Source organism: Stegostoma tigrinum, chromosome 13 (assembly GCF_030684315.1).
Source record: "Stegostoma tigrinum isolate sSteTig4 chromosome 13, sSteTig4.hap1, whole genome shotgun sequence".
NCBI classification, from domain to species: Eukaryota; Metazoa; Chordata; class Chondrichthyes; order Orectolobiformes; family Stegostomatidae; genus Stegostoma; species Stegostoma tigrinum.
Window position 1 is genome coordinate 7,464,224 of NC_081366.1, and position 19,463 is coordinate 7,483,686.

The 19,463-nt window shown below is 40.0% G+C and overlaps 2 protein-coding genes across 2 annotated transcripts; both read right to left on the reverse strand.

The window, feature by feature from the left end:
* Positions 1 to 243: 243 nt before the first annotated feature.
* LOC125458416 (protocadherin Fat 4-like) lies at positions 244 to 19,088 on the reverse strand. The gene is given in 7 exon segments (XM_048543669.2): positions 244 to 1,563; positions 1,565 to 1,613; positions 1,616 to 2,500; positions 2,503 to 3,394; positions 5,837 to 7,701; positions 12,608 to 12,684; positions 16,574 to 19,088. Coding segments are annotated over 7 exon segments (6,693 nt in total). The 5' UTR covers positions 18,958 to 19,088; the 3' UTR covers positions 244 to 1,022.
* On the reverse strand, positions 3,396 to 7,937 carry LOC125458559 (protocadherin-10-like). Its single transcript, XM_048543947.2, has one exon. The coding sequence runs from the start codon at positions 7,772 to 7,774 to the stop codon at positions 5,390 to 5,392; it is 2,385 nt and encodes a 794-aa protein (XP_048399904.2). The 5' UTR covers positions 7,775 to 7,937; the 3' UTR covers positions 3,396 to 5,389.
* Positions 19,089 to 19,463: the final 375 nt, after the last annotated feature.

Below are 19,463 nucleotides of genomic sequence, written 5' to 3' on the forward strand. Positions count from 1 at the left end.
GAAAATTGCACTGCACTCACTCATAAATATAGGCTACCACACTGCCATCTCTGTTGGAGCTACCTTCACAGGACTGAACATACCAAGATGGTGCCGGAAGTGTCTGCAACATTGGCTGAAAAGTATGATTCTGTGAACATGAATTTATCATGTTGTTGCCTGATAAGTCTGCATGACAGCTTTGTCACTTTCGCCGCAAGTTTCGAAATGCTAGTAAAGTAGATTGAATACGGGATCTATGTTCTTGTAGGGGACTTGCGTCTGTCCTGAATGGTCTGTCCAATCTCATACTTAATAGAATCTTTTGAAGCAGTCATAATGAACTGAAAAGTTAACAATCTCAAGTGAGTCAACCAGATTTGGATAGCCATGGAATGCATTACTGAGCAGGCGATACTCCTTTCCTACAATAGTGAACCAGGGATCTGGCACAAAAATGTCGCATTTTCCTCACAATTTAACGACCTGATTTTAAAATGCGCTGCTGTGGAGGTGAAATTTGAAGTCCTGCCTCTGGAGCATTATTAAAGGCCCCGGATCATAATTCCAAAATCACAAATACTGTCCCCTTTGTGTCCGTAAATGTTCAGAATTATTTCGAAGTCCAAATTCCTAAACGGTGAATAAATCTCGCGCATTAAGCTAGCGTGTACAAGAATGTCATATTTTCTATTAAAATCTTGCTAAAGTGTTGCACTAATTTTTCGAAGTATTATTCTAACGAAGAAAATATTGCATAAATACATTGGTTTCTACAATAAATGGCAACTAATGGTTAGAAGAGCGACAGTTGACGCCAAAGTGCTTCACTATTGACGTATTTTTGTTCATTTGTTGATTTTTATTATTATCATTTTTTAATACGAATGGCATTGTTTATGTTAACATTCATAAATTTGAATTACAGTGAAACTTTATATTCCCGTGCAATTTCCCATGGAACTAGACAAATATATGTGGGCCGCAGAACTAAGTTATTCTGCCTTTTTCTTTACCTGTTACAATAACATTACCTAACGCCGCTACTCTGGCAAAGTTGAAATAAAAGGCTTCAAGTACAAAAAATCAGTCTTAGAAGATTGTGGAGACAAACAAACCGCATAACGATACGGGTCAGCGTTGGGACCAAATTCGCCAACACCAGGAGAATTTAAAGGATCTGTTGGTCCAGTTCGCTCATTACACGAATAATCTAAATCGTCCCGTGTGCAGCAGCATACTGCGGATTTGTAATCTTCATTGATATTTCTATCCTGTTTACATTTGATTCCAACTAGGAAAATTATAGTCACAAGAAATATTAACGTAGTCGAACCTAAAGCCACGATTAAATAGAGATTTAAATCGGATATATCTTCAGGATTTCTAGCAAAGCTTTTACTTTCAGAGAATTGTTCTGTAACATTAGCCAAGATTGAAAGGATGATTGTAACAGTGCTGGAGAGACTTGGCTGCCCATTGTCCTTCACCGAGACCACTAACCGTTGCCTGGAGGCGTCTTGCCCCAAAATATTTCGGGCTGTTCTGATTTCTCCAGAGTTAGGCGCTACAGTGAACAGTGGGTTTTAGGACTTGATAAAGCAGTCGTGCGTTCTGACCTGAATCAGCGTCTTTGTAACCAAATAACCCTGGCCCGCTGACTGAGGCGCGATCACCTCCGCTGCTAATCCATTCTGGGGTGAGGGTGAAACGATGACTGGAGCGTTATCATTTTGATCCAGGATAATCACATTGATTGTTGTACTGCTGTTTAGTGAAGGAACTCCAGCATCACGGGCTTGAACTCGGATCTGAAAGCTCTTCACTTGCTCATAGTCAAAACAGCGCAGGGCGTAAGCGTCGCCATTATTTGAGTCAATACTGATCAAAGAAGATGCTGGTAGATCTTGGATCTTGGTTTCCATTATGTCATAGGAAACAAATGAATTCCCGTCCACGTCTGCATCCAGAGCAGTGACTTTGAAAACCGATGCACCGGGCTCATTGTTTGCCATCACGTACACCGTGTACGACATCTGGGTAAATTGTGGCACATTATCATTCACATCAGAAACCGAAATCCGGATGGTTACATTTGTTGATAGTGGGGGAGATCCAGAATCTCTTGCTAAGAATAATATGTGATAATTGGAAACTGTTTCGCGATCCAGCAAGCCGCTTGTAATGAGTTTGTAATGGTTACTGGAAGATTCTTGAAGCTTAAACGGGATGAGCTTTGAAATCTGACAGTTTACTCGCCCGTTTTTACCAGAATCCTGATCCATTACATTGATCAATGATATCAAAGTTCCTGGCGCAACATCCTCTGAGAGAGTGATGGATACTGGTGTTACCTTTATCTCAGGGGCGTTGTCATTCACATCAATGACCTTAATGAGGACTTTGGAATGTCCGGTAATTGAGGGTGAGCCGTTGTCCACAGCTTGTACATCAAGTGAATAACTGTTTGCTTCTTCAAAATCGACCTTTCCTTGCACTTTGATCTCGCCCGTTTTGGGTTCAAACGGAATAATTCTCTCACTCGTGGAGAGGCAAGTTTGCTGAAAGAATAGGTTACTTCCGCATTCGAGCCTTGGTCCAAATCATTGGCGCTGACCTTGATCACCAAGGTTCCCCTAGGTGAGTTTTCTGCTAAGCTACTCCTGTAAATTGTACGATCAAAAACTGGTGAGTTATCATTACTATCCAGAACGGTAATGAGGATCTGAACGGTACCAGACCTGGGAGGAGTCCCACCATCATTGGCAGTCAATACGAGCTGAAAGGACTGATCCTGCTCGCGGTCCAGAGCTTTCTTCAACAGTAATTCGACAATTTTAACGCCGTCCTCCATAGTCTGCACATTTAGGCCGAAATACTGGTTGGAACTGATTGTATAAGCAGTGACAGTATTTATTCCAACGTCCGGATCCTTCGCACTCTCGAGTGGGAAGCGTGCCCCTGGTGCAATTGATTCGGCCATGTGGAGGGTAATGCTGCTATCCGTGAAACGGGGCGCATTATCATTTATATCCAAAATCTCCACTTCACCACGATAAATCTCGAAAGGATTTTCTACTACCACTTCAAAAGGAAGAATACATCTAACGACTGGTCCACAGATATGTTCCCTGTCGATTCTTTCGCGAATGGATAAATCCCCATTATCCGCACTAACCTTCATATACTGGCTTCCAGTATCAGAGGCGATTCGGAATTTGCGAGCTGACAGTTGCCGTGTGTTCAATCCCAAGTCTCGAGCGACATTCCCAATTAAAGCATCTGGTTCCAGTTCCTCAAGAAGCGAATAACGAATTTGTCCAAAACTCAAATCTGGTGTACTTATCAGAAAAATCAAAACGAGCGTTTTGATTGCTAAGGCCTCATTGCTCTGTAAATTCGCCATTGTTCTGGACTGAATGTTTTACTAAGCCAGGCCTGTCGTCTATTAAACGGCAGTCTAAGCATAAATTATATACACCAAAGTAGAATGTATAAAGTTGCGATTTTGATCTCGTCTCCGCAACCTAGACAGAGGAAATGCTCTCTTCTGTGGTAGACCCTGGTCTCTGGCAGTGATGAGGGAGGGACGATAGATCTAACGCTGTATTTGACTTTCTTATTGGTACACAGCGACACAACCAGCCCTTTTCTACAATTACATCAACATTTCTTAAAGCTAGTATGTCCTCGTGTATGTTTAAAATTGGACAACCGTAAAATCAACGGGGTCGGCTTACTTTGGAATATCACCTTCAAAGGCTACTAAAATCGTTTTAAAGCGTAATTTATCATAAAAATGTGGAACTGTTTACTAATTCACGGCCAAAATAATAAGTCATCACCATTTGGTACCGAATAAATCACGTGGGCCATCTTCTTCAAATATGATTCCAAAAATCTGGAACTTAGGAATCTCAGAAAAATGAAAGGCCCATAAACAAAAGACACAGATGTCAAAAATGGTCTTCTAATAAGTTAAGAATATGTAATTATCTTGGCTTGTTTGATGCATTTGTTTCCAGATCACGTCTCATTAATAATCCGAAAGCCATGTCCCTGATAGGCATGCTTCAGATTCTAGATATTCAAACTGAAGCTCAACTTTCAGGCAAATTGACAGGAACGCTAGAAGAATCTAAGGAAAATCCAAAACACAACCAAGTAACTTTGAGGATCCACATTAAAATCCATGAACAAAGGTGTGGCTGATAGATAACAAGGTGTAGACCTGGAAGAACACAACAGGTCAAGCAGCATCAGCAGGAAAGCTGATGTTTCGGGTCTAGACATTACTTCAGAAAAAAACATGTTTTGCCATCTTGTCTAGCAAAGACAATGGAAACTTGTAAAATGATGACAAAATCCAATGAACGAAAATCAGTTCATGCTCTATCCTATCAATATCTAACTATCGAAAACTTTGTGCAAAGAGCATTTTTATCAGTAAATACCAAGCAATATAAAAATGCAATATTTGACAGCAGGGTGCAAAAAATAGGATTCTAAATAATTATCAAGACTTGTACTTTACTGAAACGAAATATAAAGTCAACTTTCATGTTTCATTCATCAGGGCTAGGACACAAGAATTTAAGTTTTGAATGGGAACTCCAGTTTTTACAGTAATGAAATAACCTGCTTATTAGTTTGTTCGCTGTTCGTTTGGCTATGCAGTAGGAACATGTAATTGTCCATTTCTTCTCCGAGCAGATAAATCGATTCTGGCAACAGAAAGAGGTTTTCGATGGCAGCACCGTGAACAATCAAAGTTTACCTATCTGCACTGAGGACTAGGATTGACAAGTATCCATTCTTGCTGCGTCTCGAAACTCTCTTGTTGTATAAACATTTGTTGTTATCCAAGTAAAAGTAAAGTAATATGGATGTCTAAAATATAAATTGAAACAAAAAACGCTAGCAAAACTCGAAAAGTTTGACAGCATCGGTGGAGAGTGAAACAGTTTGTTTATTTTCAAGTTTCTGATGTGACTTCTTCAGAGTGCCAAAGCAACTAAATACATAATTCTATTTTGTTTTTTCCATAGCTGCTCCTGGAGCCTGTGAGTTTCTCCGCCACTCTCTGTTTTTATTCATTTTCCAAATGCTGGTTTCTAGCATTGTGGCTCTGATGGGCAAGAGATGAAATGTTTTGACTTTATTTCTCTTTCTGGTGAAGCTTAATTATGGTCCTATCGATATGATTTCTTGTCATAACGTTTCCTTCGCAAAAATCTTTGCAGTTTACTTAGCTGACACGTCAGTTTGTGCGTAACAAACCGAAGTCTTTTCTTGAAGTGAAAAATGGCAAATGCAATTCAGCTGAAATTGTAGTATTGTCGCATTCAATCGTAAAACAGGCATCACAACAAACAAGGTAAATTCTCAACTCCCAAAACTTCCAAAGAAATTAGTGATGCCCCTGTGGCAAGGTAGGATTGCAAGGTTTTAGGAACAAAAAATCAGTCTTGGATGATTCTGGTGATAGACAGACAGTATAACGATAAGTGTCAGAGATGGGGAGAGTTTGTCCACAGTAATTTTCAGAACCTTTTGGCACTGGTCTTTGACTATATCCATCAATGGAATCCTCTGGCTTATAACAACATATTGTGGGATTGCTTTCAGAAAAGTTCTTGTCTTGTTTGCATTTTATGCCCAAAAGTACAATGATAATTACAAGTAATAAAAACGATGTTGATCCTAATGTGACGATCAAATAAAGATTTAAGTGGGAAAATTGTTCAGTATCCCTGATTAAGTCGTTGCTTTCTGAAGATATTTCAGTAAGGTTGCCAAAAAGCAACAAGACGATTGTAGCGGTGCTGGAGAGGGTGGGCTGTCCATTATCCCTCACCAAGATGATCAGAGATTGAGTGGCTGCATCTTGCTCCAGAATGCCACGGGCTGTTCTGATTTCGCCCGTGTTAAGCCCCACGTTGAACAATCTGGGGTCAGTGGCTCTCACTACCTGGTAGAATAGCCGTGCGTTCTGACCAGAATCGGCATCAGTTGCGATTATCTTGGTGACCAAATAATTTTGTCCCGCTGACTGAGGGACAATCACCTCTGCTGCTGATCCACTCTGTGCTGAGGGTGAAACGATGACTGGTGCGTTGTCATTTTGATCCAGGATAATCACATTGACTGTTGCGCTGCTGCTCAGTGGAGGAATTCCAGCATCACGGGCTTGAACTTGGACCTGGAAGCTCTTCACTTGCTCATAGTCAAAAGATCGCAGTGCGTAAATGGTCCCGCTCACCGAATTAATTTTAAGGTAGGTAGACGCCGGCGAATCTCGAAGGATCTCTTTGAAAGAATAAGAGACATAGGAATTCTGATCCACATCGGGGTCGGTCGCAGTAACTGTGAAAATAGAAGCACCTGGCAAGTTATTCTCTGTCACATAAACTGTATAAGTGCGTCGTGCAAACATTGGAGCATTATCATTTTCGTCAAAAACAGAAATCTGGACGGTTTTATTTGATGATAGTGGGGGCCTCCCTGAGTCCCAGGCTAAAATAGATAGGTTATATCCAGGAGTAACTTCGCGATCCAGTGACGCAGTGGTTATCAGTTTATAATGGGTACTTGAAGTTGTTTGAAGTTCAAAAGGAACTTTCTTCGGGACTTCACAGTGCACCTGTCCATTTTTTCCACTATCACGATCTATTACGTCGATCAAAGCGATTACAGTCCCAAGAGTAGCACTTTCTGGAATTATGCTAACCACAGACGTCAATAAAATTTCAGGGGCATTGTCATTCATATCAATTACCTTAATCATGACTTTGCAATGTCCTGAAATTGCAGGTGAACCATTGTCCACAGCTTGAAGATCTAGCGAATACGTGTTGCCTTCTTCATAATCAATTATGCCATTGATTCTAATCTCTCCTGTTCGCGGATCCAAACTGAACAATTCATGTACTTTCTTTAAAACACGGTTACTGAAAGTATAGGTTACCTCAGCATTAGAACCTTCGTCTGGATCAGTGGCACGGACTGTAGCCACCAAGGTACCCCTGGGTGCGTTCTCTATCAGGTCGACCCTGTAAATTTTGCGATCGAATACCGGCGCGTTATCGTTGCTGTCCAGCACCGTAATGAGAATGCGAGCAGTCCCGGATCTGGGAGGACTCCCTCCGTCGGTAGCTGTCAGCATCAGCTGAAAGGATGACTGGCTTTCGCGGTCCAACGGTTTCCCCAACAACAGCTCGACAATTGTAGCACCGTCTTCGGCAGTCTCCGCTTGTAGACTGAAGTGTGCATTTGGGCTCAGGTTATAAGTCGTGACTGTATTTATGCCCATGTCTGGATCGAGAGCGCTCTCTAGCGGAAATCGGGAGCCTATAGCAATGGATTCCGCCATTTGTAAGAGGATGGTATTCTCCCGGAATCTGGGCGAATTATCATTGATATCAATAACCTCCACTTCACCGCGGTACATCTCCAAAGGTTGTTCTACTACAATCTCAAATGGAAGAACACAAACTGATATCTGTCCACACAGTTCCTCTCGATCTATCCTTTCCTTAGTAAATAAAATACCCGTCTCCATATTCACCTCCAGGCACTGTCTTTTACTAGCAGACGCCAGCCGGAATTGTCGAGCTGACAGCCTGCGAATGTCCAATCCTAAATCCTCTGCGACATTTCCAACGAAAGAGCCAGGTTCCATTTCCTCGCGAATGGAGTAGCGAATATTTCCGAAAGCCAAGTCTGACAAATGTACAAGTAACATTAAATTGAATAGTTTGTATTTTAAGGCGGTGATGCATGATGGCCCTGCCATTGTCAGCTGTATTTTGGAGGCGCGAAAAAACAAAACGACACTCTATAAAGGGCAAGAGCAGGCCAATCATATAGCACAGATTATCGGATGTATCCAAAAGCCGAAGGTGAATTCACTTTTGTCCCGCAAAATGAACTAAAGCAGGATCTGTTTCAGTTCTTGTTTCGTGAGACGGAGGAGGAGCAATAGATCTCCACCGGTATTTGTGACCCTCATTGGTCTGCAGCGACACAGCGAGTCTCTGTCTCTAATTACACCAATTATCCTTAAAGCTGCACTGCCCGTAATGTGAGGGCTGCCATCAGGAACAGCTTTTTCCTACTGTGCAACCATAATACACACAATCTGGCATAAACAGCAGTCCAATTCCTTTATTCGGTTTTTCTTTTTAAAGGCTATCATTAGTTCTTTCAAAGGAAACTTAGCACGGAATGTTCTCTTACAATCCATTAAGTTGTATATAATGTCCAATAAAACAATTTCTTATTTTGTGAAAGAAAAACTATTCAATTTATAAATATTACATTTGAACTATGGTCGATGTTACAGTCAATTAAGGAAGACAGATTAGATTTAAAAGTTGTCAGTCTCCCCATTTCAGTTGCAGAGGACAAATTATTTCTTTTCAATCGAACCCTATATTTTGACCACAGCATTGTAAACTACATTTTTAAAATATAGCCTGTAGTAGAATAGCTCATTTTTCCAACAGGTAACTGCGAAGTACGACAGCAAAATGAATACCATCCTGTTACAATTTGAATCAAGGGTTATGGGGATAAGGCAGGAACAGGATACTGATTGTGGATGATCAGCCATGATCATAATGAATGGTGGTGCTGGCTCGAAGGGCCGAATGGCCTACTCCAGCACCTATTGTCTATTGTCTATTGTCTATTGATATGTAAGCGAACTTTAGAAACTCTGTTTTCACCTAGAAGATATTTTCAGACATCTTTATTCCGAATATGTACTGGAGTTTACTTGCATTTGTTATTCTAAATACCACTTCATTCGATGTTAGGGCCGCAAAAGGATTAAATATTTTGAGATAACAGCAGCTGATGTGCTAAAATATATAAGGGAAATTGAATCATGACTTTGTATGGCAAGTCAGGTGTAGAATAATAAATACCGTTTTTGGAAAAGGACTGGTAAGATATGTAATCAAAGTAATCAATGCTATACTCGAATTTTCAAATGCACTTGCCAAGATGTAATTCCTGAGTGAACTACTAATCTAATGGGTTGTTTGGGATGGGTAATTACTATTGGCTTTGCTGACGTTTGACCTTATACCAATATCAGCTTAATGCCAGCGTTAAGCAAAACAGCTTCCCAGCAATGCTCAGAAAAGAGTGTGCCAGTTGGTTGTGATACGTCGCCGAGACTCTTATGGAGAAGATAAATATCTTCATTGGCCTATTGGACCGCAAGATCTGTTTACGTGCTGCACTTTCAATGTAAACAATGTTACTCTCTGTGGGTGCGCAAAACAATTGAACGCAGCACAAATGTCATGTGGCCTATGTTGATTGAAAAATATTTCTCATCCCTTAGACTACTATATTAAAGATTTCTGATCTCAAAGTTTTTTATACCTATTACACTAATATGTTATATATTAGCAACATTTTGTTTCAAAAAGATCGTGCCATTGCGAAGCAGCTCCGTGTGTGAAAGACGCCAGAGAGCTCTACTATAACTGCCATGAATAGTTAAGATTTTGCATAAGGCCATTGTCAATGTTATAAATGAAAACCAACTCACTGGCCCTGATGACTAAAATAACAAACAGTAAAGAAACATTTCCACGTGCATTCACGTACAAATACCCTGAGGTCACCTGTGCAGCTGACCATTATTTTTGTGTCTGTCTTTATCAAGGAAGACGTTACTGTCCAAGTCAAGATGACAGAGAAGTTAGTTTGACATTTTACAGGTTTCAAAGTGATGATGAGAGGAGAAGATTTTGGTTAAATTGACTGTAATGAGTAGACTCCAGAGCTGGCTGCGATGTGGAAGCAAACTGTCCATAATTTTCCAAATTTGCTTAGGTACAGGGTGGTACCATAGGCCACGAGAATTGCAAGTGTTAGATACTTGTTCAAGAATGAGTGTGAACCATAAAATAAGCCTGTCAGTTTTACTGCACTGACAGGCAGGCTTTTATAAGCAACAATTCACAGCAAAATAAATAGCCAATAAAATGTGGGTTAATTAAGCACAGTGAATGTAGATTTTGTGTTTATCTAACTTGCTTGAGCCTCTTTTTTTCCCTCAAGGCAATAGAGAATATTGACATAAGTAATGCTTGGAGGTGGTTTACATTGACTTACAGAATTTATTTAATAAAGTGCTACACAACAGACTTATGCGTAAAGTTAGGGCTCATGGAATAAATGGATCAGTAGCAATGTGGGTACAAAATTGGCCAAATGATAGAAAACATTTATTTTTAACTGGTGCAAGGGGTTTTGTTAGGACCCCTGCTCCCCCTATGCACTTAATGGCCTAGAATTTGGTGTACAAGGTACAATTTCCAGAAGTCTACGTGACACAAAATTCGGAAACATTGTAAGTAGTGAGGAGGATAATATTAAACTTTCAAGGGACGTTCATTAGTTAAGGAACTGAGGGCATTGTTGCTAAGTTTGCAGATGACAAAAGAAAATTGGGAGGCTGCAGAAGAATGTGGCCATGCAAGGAGAGTGGTTAAAGGAATGGCAGATAGAATACAATGTGGCAACGTGTGATGTTATGCACTTTGGTGGGAAGAATAGAGGCATAGACTATTTTCTAAGCTTCAGAAATCTGAAGCATAAAAGGACTTGGGAGACCTAGATCAGGATTCTCTTAAGATTAATATATAGGCTCAGTTGGCAATGAGGAAGAGAAAGGCAATGTTAGCACACATTTCTAGAATACAAGAGCATAGATATATTTCTGAGGCTATTCAAGGCTCTGCTCAGACCACACTTGGAATGATCTAAACAGTTTTAGGCCTTGTATCTAGGGAAGGATATGATGGCTTTGGAGACGGTCTAAAGGATGCTTGCAAGAATGATCCTGGCGATGAAGGACTTGTCATTTGAATAGACGTTCAGGACTCTGGGTCTGTACTTGATGGAGTTTGGAAGGATGACGGGGCTATCATTGAAATTTATAGAGAACTGAGAAACCTGAATAGCGTCAACTGTTGAGAGATTAGGACCTGAGGGCCCAGCCTCAGGGTGATGGGGTGACCCTTTAGTATGGAGACAAGCAGGAATTTCTCCAGTTAGAGGTTAGTGAATCTGTGGAGTTCATTATTGCAGTGGGCAGTGGAGGTCTGGTTGTTGAGTGTATATAAGATAGGGAAAGATAGGTTCTTGATTAGTGATGGGGTTGTGGGGAGAATAGAGGAGAATGGGGTTGAGAAACATATCAGTCATTATTGAATAACTGAATTGATAGGCTAAATGGCCTAAATCTGCTCCTATATCTTATGGTCTTACGGTGTAAGTGTGACTCCAGGCCCACAGCAATGTGGTTGACCATTAACTTCCCTCTAGGAAATTAGGGCAATAAATACTGGCCTAGCCAGCAAAGCCAATACCATTGGCCATAAATAAATAAGTACAAAGACAAGTTGGTGGAATCATTTTGATAGGAAGAATGCAAAGAGGTTACAAAAATAAAGGAGAACCACATAATTGTACTTGAATTTTCAAACTGTATTTGATAATGTAGCACATAAGAGGATACATAAAAAAAGGATTCGTAAAATTGTGTTAATGCTTTGGCATGTTTTGAAGATTGGTTAATAACCAGTAAAATCAAAGTAAAAACAGAATGTGTAAGGTTTAGGAGGCTATAACAAAAAGGGTGCAGCAATGATTAGTATTTGAGCCTTACTATTTACAATGCGTATAGACAACTTGATGAGTGCAATGTTTGCTGTAATTACAAAGTTAGGTGGGAAAGTAATTGGGAAAGAAAGATGAAGAGCATGCAAAGAAGCTGCAGAAGGATAATTTATGTAGGCTAAGTGAGAGTACAACATTGTAGCAGATGGGAGAAATGCACTAAAATGAAAAGCTCTGTACTTTGACAGAAAAAGAAAAAAGTTAATTTTTGAATGATAAATAAATCAGAAATGTTGATGTTCTGATGGGTTTGGGTATCCCGTGTGTAACTCACAGAAGATTAACATGCAGAGTATACTAAAAGCAAAAAATCACGATAAAATGTTATTGACAAGGGAAAGTAGACAATAACATTGCGTATTAGAACTGACAACATACTCTCACTTAAGTATTATAACTCGAAAGAAACAGTTTGTAAAAACATGATATTGTTTGCAAAAGATTTAAAACAGTTCATAAAAACGGTCTTAGCAACTAAACCTGAAATGAAGTATTACTAATTTATTTCAGAAGTTCCAATTCTGTTTGAATTACTATTAAGCAAGTATCATGTTTACAACAAGAGCTGAACATAGTTGAGAAAATTGGACTTTTTATTTTAAAATACCTTGTTGAAACCACATGCCTCATGGTGGAAGAGAGATGGAGGAAAAATGCATTAGCAATTTATAAAATGTGAAAAAGTCATGAAATGCTATTTATGATAGCTTAGAGATTTAGATTTAGGTTAAGGAGCAAGAAGTTTAGAGAAGATACCAAGAAAACATTTTGTCACCCAACGAGCGATTAGAATCTCGATCTCATTGCCTGTAGGAGTGGTAGATGCAGAAAACCTCATAACAATTAAGAAGTATTCAAAAGTACACTTGCGATGCCAAGGCATACAAGAATCTGGACTAAGTGCGGGAAAATGGGATTGGAATACTTAAGAGGTTATTTTTGACCACCAAACTCTCGTTGGGATATCGGGCCTTTTTGATCTGGACCTGAATGATTTCATGACTGTAAGAGATTGCAGCTAGATGAATAAACAAGATGACAGGTGGAAGGAGATTGCTCAGACTATTTCTTATTTGGCACACAGAAATGTCAGCTGAACTGAGGGAATCCCTAGATATAGAAATGGAGAATTATCTACAACAGATGAGGGAAGAAAGTAGCAAAAGCAATAATAATCTTAACAAGCAAATTTTATACAATAGTTACGAAAAATGAATAATTAAACCAGACAAAGCCTAAAGTAACAGATTAAGCAAAATCTAATTTTGGCGGGATAAGATGGGAACTACAAAAGCAAGACTGGAAAAAGCTTATTGGATAAAGAAATAGAGCAAGGGGTAGCAACATGATTCAGGAGAAATATGTTCCATTATGAACAAAAGCAAACTTGTTAATACTGAAACGCCATGCCTAAATAAATAAGGTTACAACTGAAGCCAAAGGGAAAAAAAGACATATTAAGTACATGAAGCAAAAAGGGATAGCAAAACGGAAATATGGAAAATAGAAATATGTTCTGATGATGCAACTTTGTCGAACAGATGCATCTGGGATTCAATTTTTTTTCATCAACTCACAACACTACCACACCCATGTCTGAGAGGAACTTCGACCTTGTTTGGCACATTTCCTAAACTTTTGCTGTTTGCCTCTCTTGCTGGGGGTCCCCATGCCCTCGCCTTACACTCGATTTAATTTCTGTATTCAGTCACTACTTCTCTATTATTTCCACCACGTCAGTACAATGCCACAACCAAGTACATTTTAGAATCCCTACAGTGTGGAAACAGGTCCTTCAGCCCAACAATTCCACGCCGACCTTTGGAGCACCCCATCAGGCCCATTTCCCTATAACCCCCTAGTGTACACATCCCCGAACACTATGGGCAATTTAGCGTGGCTAATCCACATAGCCTGCCTACCTTTGAGCTATGGAAGGAAACCGGAGAAACTGGGGAAAGCCTACGCAGACGTGGGGAGAACGTGCAAACTCCACACAGACAGTCGCCCAAGAGTGGAATCGAACCCAGGTCCTTGGTGCCGTGAGGCAGCAGTGCTAACCACTGAGCCACTGCACACCTCTCTGCCCCTTCAACATTGCAAAAGAACACTTCATCTGCGCTTTCCTGGTGCTCTCCTCAGTCAACCGCAGCACTTATTCCTCTTCTTGTAGCATCTTTACATGGAAACTGCAAGAGATGTCACAATCATGTTTTTCCTGCCTCTACTCTCCCCTTTCCAAGGTATCGAATACATTGTTTCCAGCTGAATCAGTGATTTACGTGTACTTATTTAAACATAATGTTCGTATTTGTCACTCACAACGCAGTCTTCTCTAAATTGCGAATAAAAAAAACAGATTGGGTAACTGCTGCCTGAATGCATCCGTTCAGTCACACTGGGTTTCTGATAGCCTGCCATTTGCTCTCATGCTGACAACTACATCATACGCTTATTATTCTGTTCTACTAAAGCTCAGTGTAAGCTTCTGGAACAAAACTTCATCCTTCAATTAGGCACTTTACAGTCTCTGGAATCAACACTGAGGGTAAAAATTTCAGACCAAAACCTATTGTCACCATTTCTGGACCTTTATTTTGCTTATTCATATTTTGTTTGTTCATTGAGTTTTCACTTCAAGGCGCACTCCTGCACTTTTCTTTATTTCTTTCCTTGTCTTGTCTCTATTCATATATTCCGTATAATGTGCGTGTGTATTTATTCAATACATATTCGCATCAGTAATGGTGACCACAAATCTATGGGTTATCATTTAAGAACCATTGGATTTGCTATTGTTCCTTCTGAATACAAACTGCAATTTTTATCCATCATTTCCGTACGTGATTCCAGATCCACAGCAATGTAACTGACTCTGAAATTAACTCATAGATAAATGAAATGAGGATATACCATTATGTGAATGGACTGCCTTTGACGTTTGATAAGATAGACTAGTTAGTAAAAGCACTCTTACATATATTAGAAAAATTATTAGGAAAGCAAAAATATGGCAAAATTTGAGTAAAGTTATTGCTGTTCCTAGGTTTACAAAGAGACTTGGGACAAGTGCAGGGAACAATATGCAATTGCACTAATATGACTGGCAGAAAATATTATGCAATATGTACTCAAGTTGTAACAAGAAGACATCAGAATCAGTAATGGAATCGTAAGAATGATTTCAAAAAGGAATTCCGCTCTTGACCAACTCCATTGACTTCATCAAAGGAATAACAAGGTTAACTGTTAACATTGACAGGTGATTAAATTTAATATCTGAGACTAAGGTCAGAGGCAGGAATAGAGAATATGAATTATATGTAGCTACTCACACTGGAAAAAATGTGGGATATGATATTTTGTACGTATTTCTGGTGAGACCACAGTTGTACACAATCTAATTTAATGATACTGACTAGTGAATTGCTTGTCCAATTTAATTTTTGGACAAGTCACCAATTTTTTTGGGTACAATTAGCAGAACGGAAGATCATGATTAAATTCAAGAAGGTATTTAGAATCTAGCGGAGTGGATTTACTTTTAACAATGACTTTCGTTACAGAACAGTGTGAAGTCTGCACTTAGGTAGGAAGAATGAGAAGTTTCTATCGTGTTTAAAATTAAAAAGGCCGAATGGGATAAAGTAACAAAGAGAATGGGACACTGATATGAAAATCTCTAGATGTATCTGTATGCATTAAGAGCCCACAGCAAAAACAAACGGATGCTCATTGGCTGAGGCTAGTGTTGGAAAAACAGGGAAGTGATGTTAATCTTATCCACGGCATTTGTAAGACAGACCCAGTCTATTGTGTTCAGCTCTGGTCACTAAAATGAAAAGTATAGAGATCAATTAGAGAAGCCTAAATGAAGATTGCCAAAGATTATACGCAAACTTAGTTAACATGTACATAGGGAGCATTAAACATACAGGAACTCTTTATTGTTCTACAAAAAGACAACTAAGAGGTGGCTCAACAGAAGATATTAAGATATCAAATAGGTTGATTAGTATTGATTGCATAGAGAAAATATTTCTATTTCTGTGGGAGGACAGAACTAGATTACATAATATAAGGTATTCACCGATTACTCCTTCAATGAATCAATTTCTTTCCTGGAGCGAATGTTTGAAATGTGGCATTCCCTAACATTAGAATTAGTTGAAACAGATGACATGATATTTTTAAGAAGCTAAATAAACACATGAGTGAGAAAGGGGTGTGAAGACATACTGAGAGAGATGAAAAAAGGCTGTTGAGGAGCAATAGAACCTGGATGGACCTATGGGCTGAATGGTCTGCTCCTGTGTAATGGGCGACATTTAACAATTAAGATAAAAGAAAATGCAAATATAAGAACATAAATTCATATTGATATTACACATTAAGATTGTATATTCTGAATTGTTTATAATATATTTTTGCATCTAGTCATACTGCTACACCAGACGCAAGTGGGCCAGTTAACACTCAAGGAACAGGAAACTGGACTAAACAGCCTTTATCGTTATTCAAAAAAAAATCCATTAGCTAGATTAATATCAAAAAAGAAGATATTCAGCCAATTACATCCAAATAGAAAAGGATCCTAATATACCTCCCTGCAAAATAATTGGAGTATTGGTTTATCAACTTGCGTAGGGATTGATTCACAATGACTGGCAGAGGAACTCCACTGCAATCCTAACAGCATTTTATCCAACGGCGCCTTCTTTCCTTTACAATATGCCTGTGGATTTATATTATAGCTTTTTTTGCAATGTAATAGATATAAAAAGGAATGAATTCTCTTGCTTTCCAAGTGGACAGAAGTAAATCAGAGCTTTTATCAAGAATACAAAACTATTGACCTTGAATTCACCACAATTGTATCACTTAGCATTGCCCTTGAGGCACGAGTGGATTGCAGGGCTTCAGGAACAAAAAATCGCTCTTTGATGATTCCGGAGACAAGCAAACCGTGTAATGGTAGGTTTCAGGGAAAGGAATGTTTTGTCCAGTTCCGCTGTAGTTTAAAGAGTTTGTTGGCATAGAAGCCCGACTAAAGGTTTCTTTCGCATCCTTTCGGCTGCAGCAACAAACCGGGGACCAACCGTCTGGAACATCGTCCCTCTCCTGGTGGCACTTTAGGACAACCAATAAAACAATGATTACAAGAAATATAAGCGAAGTTGAACCGAAAGCAGCGATCAAATAAAGGTTTAGATTGGAGGAGTAGTTCGGGGTACTGATTAAATTATCGGTGTCCGAGACTTTTGCACTAACATTGGCCTGGATTGACAAGAGGATTGTTGCCGTGGCGGAGAGACGGGGCTGCCCGTTATCTTGCACCAAGATGACAAGATTGTGAGTACTGCCATCCTGTTCTAAAACGTTCCGCGTTGTTCTGATCTCCCCTGAATTGCTTGCGACAGTGAAGAAAGTAGGATCAGTTGATCGAACGATCTGGTCGGAGAGCCGTGCGTTCTGACCTGAATCAGCGTCTATTGTGATCATCTTTGTAACCAAGAAACCCTGGCCCGCTGACTGAGGCGCGATCACCTCCGCTGCTGATCCGCTCTGTGCTGAGGGTGAAACGATGACTGGGGCGTTGTCATTTTGATCCAGGATAATCACATTGAGTGTTACGCTACTGCTCAGCGGAGGAACTCCAGCATGACGCGCTTGAACTCGGAGCTGAAAGTTTTTGACTTTCTCGTAGTCAAAAGACCGCAGCGCATAAATGGTCCCGTTCACTGAATTAATATTGAAGTATGTGGAGACTGGCGATTCTTGAAGAATTTGTTTGAAGGAATAAGAGATATAGGAATTCTGATCCAGATCACGATCAGATGCAGTCACTGTGAAAATTGAAGCACCCGGGACGTTGTTCTCCATTACATACTCTGTATATGTGCGCCGAGCAAAACTTGGGCCATTATCATTGACATCAGAAATCGAGATCTGAATAGTTTGATTTGATGATAATGGAGGAGATCCCGAATCCCAAGCTAAAATAGGTATGTTATATTCAGGGGTAGTTTCACGATCCAACAAGCCACTTGTAATCAGTGTATAATGATCATTCAAAGAAGAAAGAAGTTCAAATGGGAATTCCTTAGGAATCTGACAGCGAATTCGTCCATTTGCTCCAGAATCGCGATCCGTTACATCGATCAAAGCTACCACTGTCCCGGGCTTTGCATCTTCTGGGACCTTACCTGACAATGAAGTTAGCTTTATCTTAGGGGCGTTATCGTTTATATCAATTAGTTTGATCAATACTTTAGAATGTCCTGCGATTGCTGGTGAGCCACTATCCACGGCTTGAACGTCGAGTTCGTAACTGTTTGCTTCTTCAAAATCCAACAGTTTTTCAACTCTGACCTCGCCAGTATCTTGGTCCAAACTGAACAGTTGACGCACTCTCCGAGAGACAAGTTTACTGAAAGAATATGTTAACTCTGCATTGGCGCCTTGGTCTGGATCGAGAATGTTGATCTTGATCACGAAGGTACTTGGGGGAGCATTTTCCACCAAGCTCGCCCAGTACACTTCCTGCTCGAACACAGGCGCGTTATCATTGATGTCGAGCAGATTAATGTTGATTTGCATTGTCCCAGACCTTGGAGGGGACCCACCATCAAAGGCTGCTAGTACCAGCTCAAAGGTTGGCTGCTGTTCTCGGTCCAAGGGTTTCTCTAACAGTAACTCTGCCAGCTTAGTCTTGTCCTCCCTTGTTTGCACGTTTAATCTGAAGTGCTCATTCGGACTGAGTTTGTACGTGGTGACTGCGTTTGTTCCCACGTCCGGATCAAGCGCGCTCTCTAGCGGAAAACGCGAGCCTGGCGCAATGTTTTCTGCTATTTGTAAAAGAAGGGCACTCTCCGGAAAAATGGGCGAGTTATCATTAATATCAATAACCTCGACTTCACCGCGGTACATTTCCAGAGGATTTTCTACTATTATTTGAAAAATCAGAATACATATAGGGATTTGTGCCCACAGCTGTTCCCTGTCCATTCTTTCATAAACAAACAAAATGCCATTTTCCAGATTTACTTCTAAATGCTGTCTTCCGTCTACAGATACAAGGCGACATTTTCGAACTGACAGTTGCCGAACATTTAGTCCTAAATCTTCAGCGATGTTCCCAACAAAGGTACCATATTCCAATTCCTCTGGAATAGAATACCGAATCTCTCCAAAAACTAGATTAATTCTACAAAGCAAGAAAATAAAAGTCAACGCCTTAATCACAAAAGCTGTGTTGCTTTGTAGATTCGCCATTGTGCCGACGGTGGGTTGTTGTGGAAATTCTCAAAAATATTTCAGGGCAAGAATTGGCTTCAGCGCGATAAATGAATCTACCAGCCAAATTTACAAACAGTCGTTTTAACACTCCGAAAATCTCTCCACAATGTAATGTGCTGCAACTGACAATTCGTTTTCAGCCAGCTCTCCTTCTATGTTGAGGAGGGGCAATGGATCTCCCGCTGCATCTGAGCTTCTTATTGGTAGACAGTGAGACAACGAGTTCCTGCCATTGACTGAGCATTTCCAATCTTAAAGCTGCACTGTTCCATAACTGAACGATTTAGTGGTGCACAATTCATTTAGGTACTTAAAATAAGCAGCTTTATTATATGTTTAACAATTTTCTCCATGATCATTATAAATGCCTCCAAGTTTTGGCATTTCCCCGAATGGAATTTTGATACTTGACTTTCATTTCAGAAAGAAGAAGGACAAAGTGTAACGGAAGTTTTGCTCACAATAAATGGGCGTTCATAGGT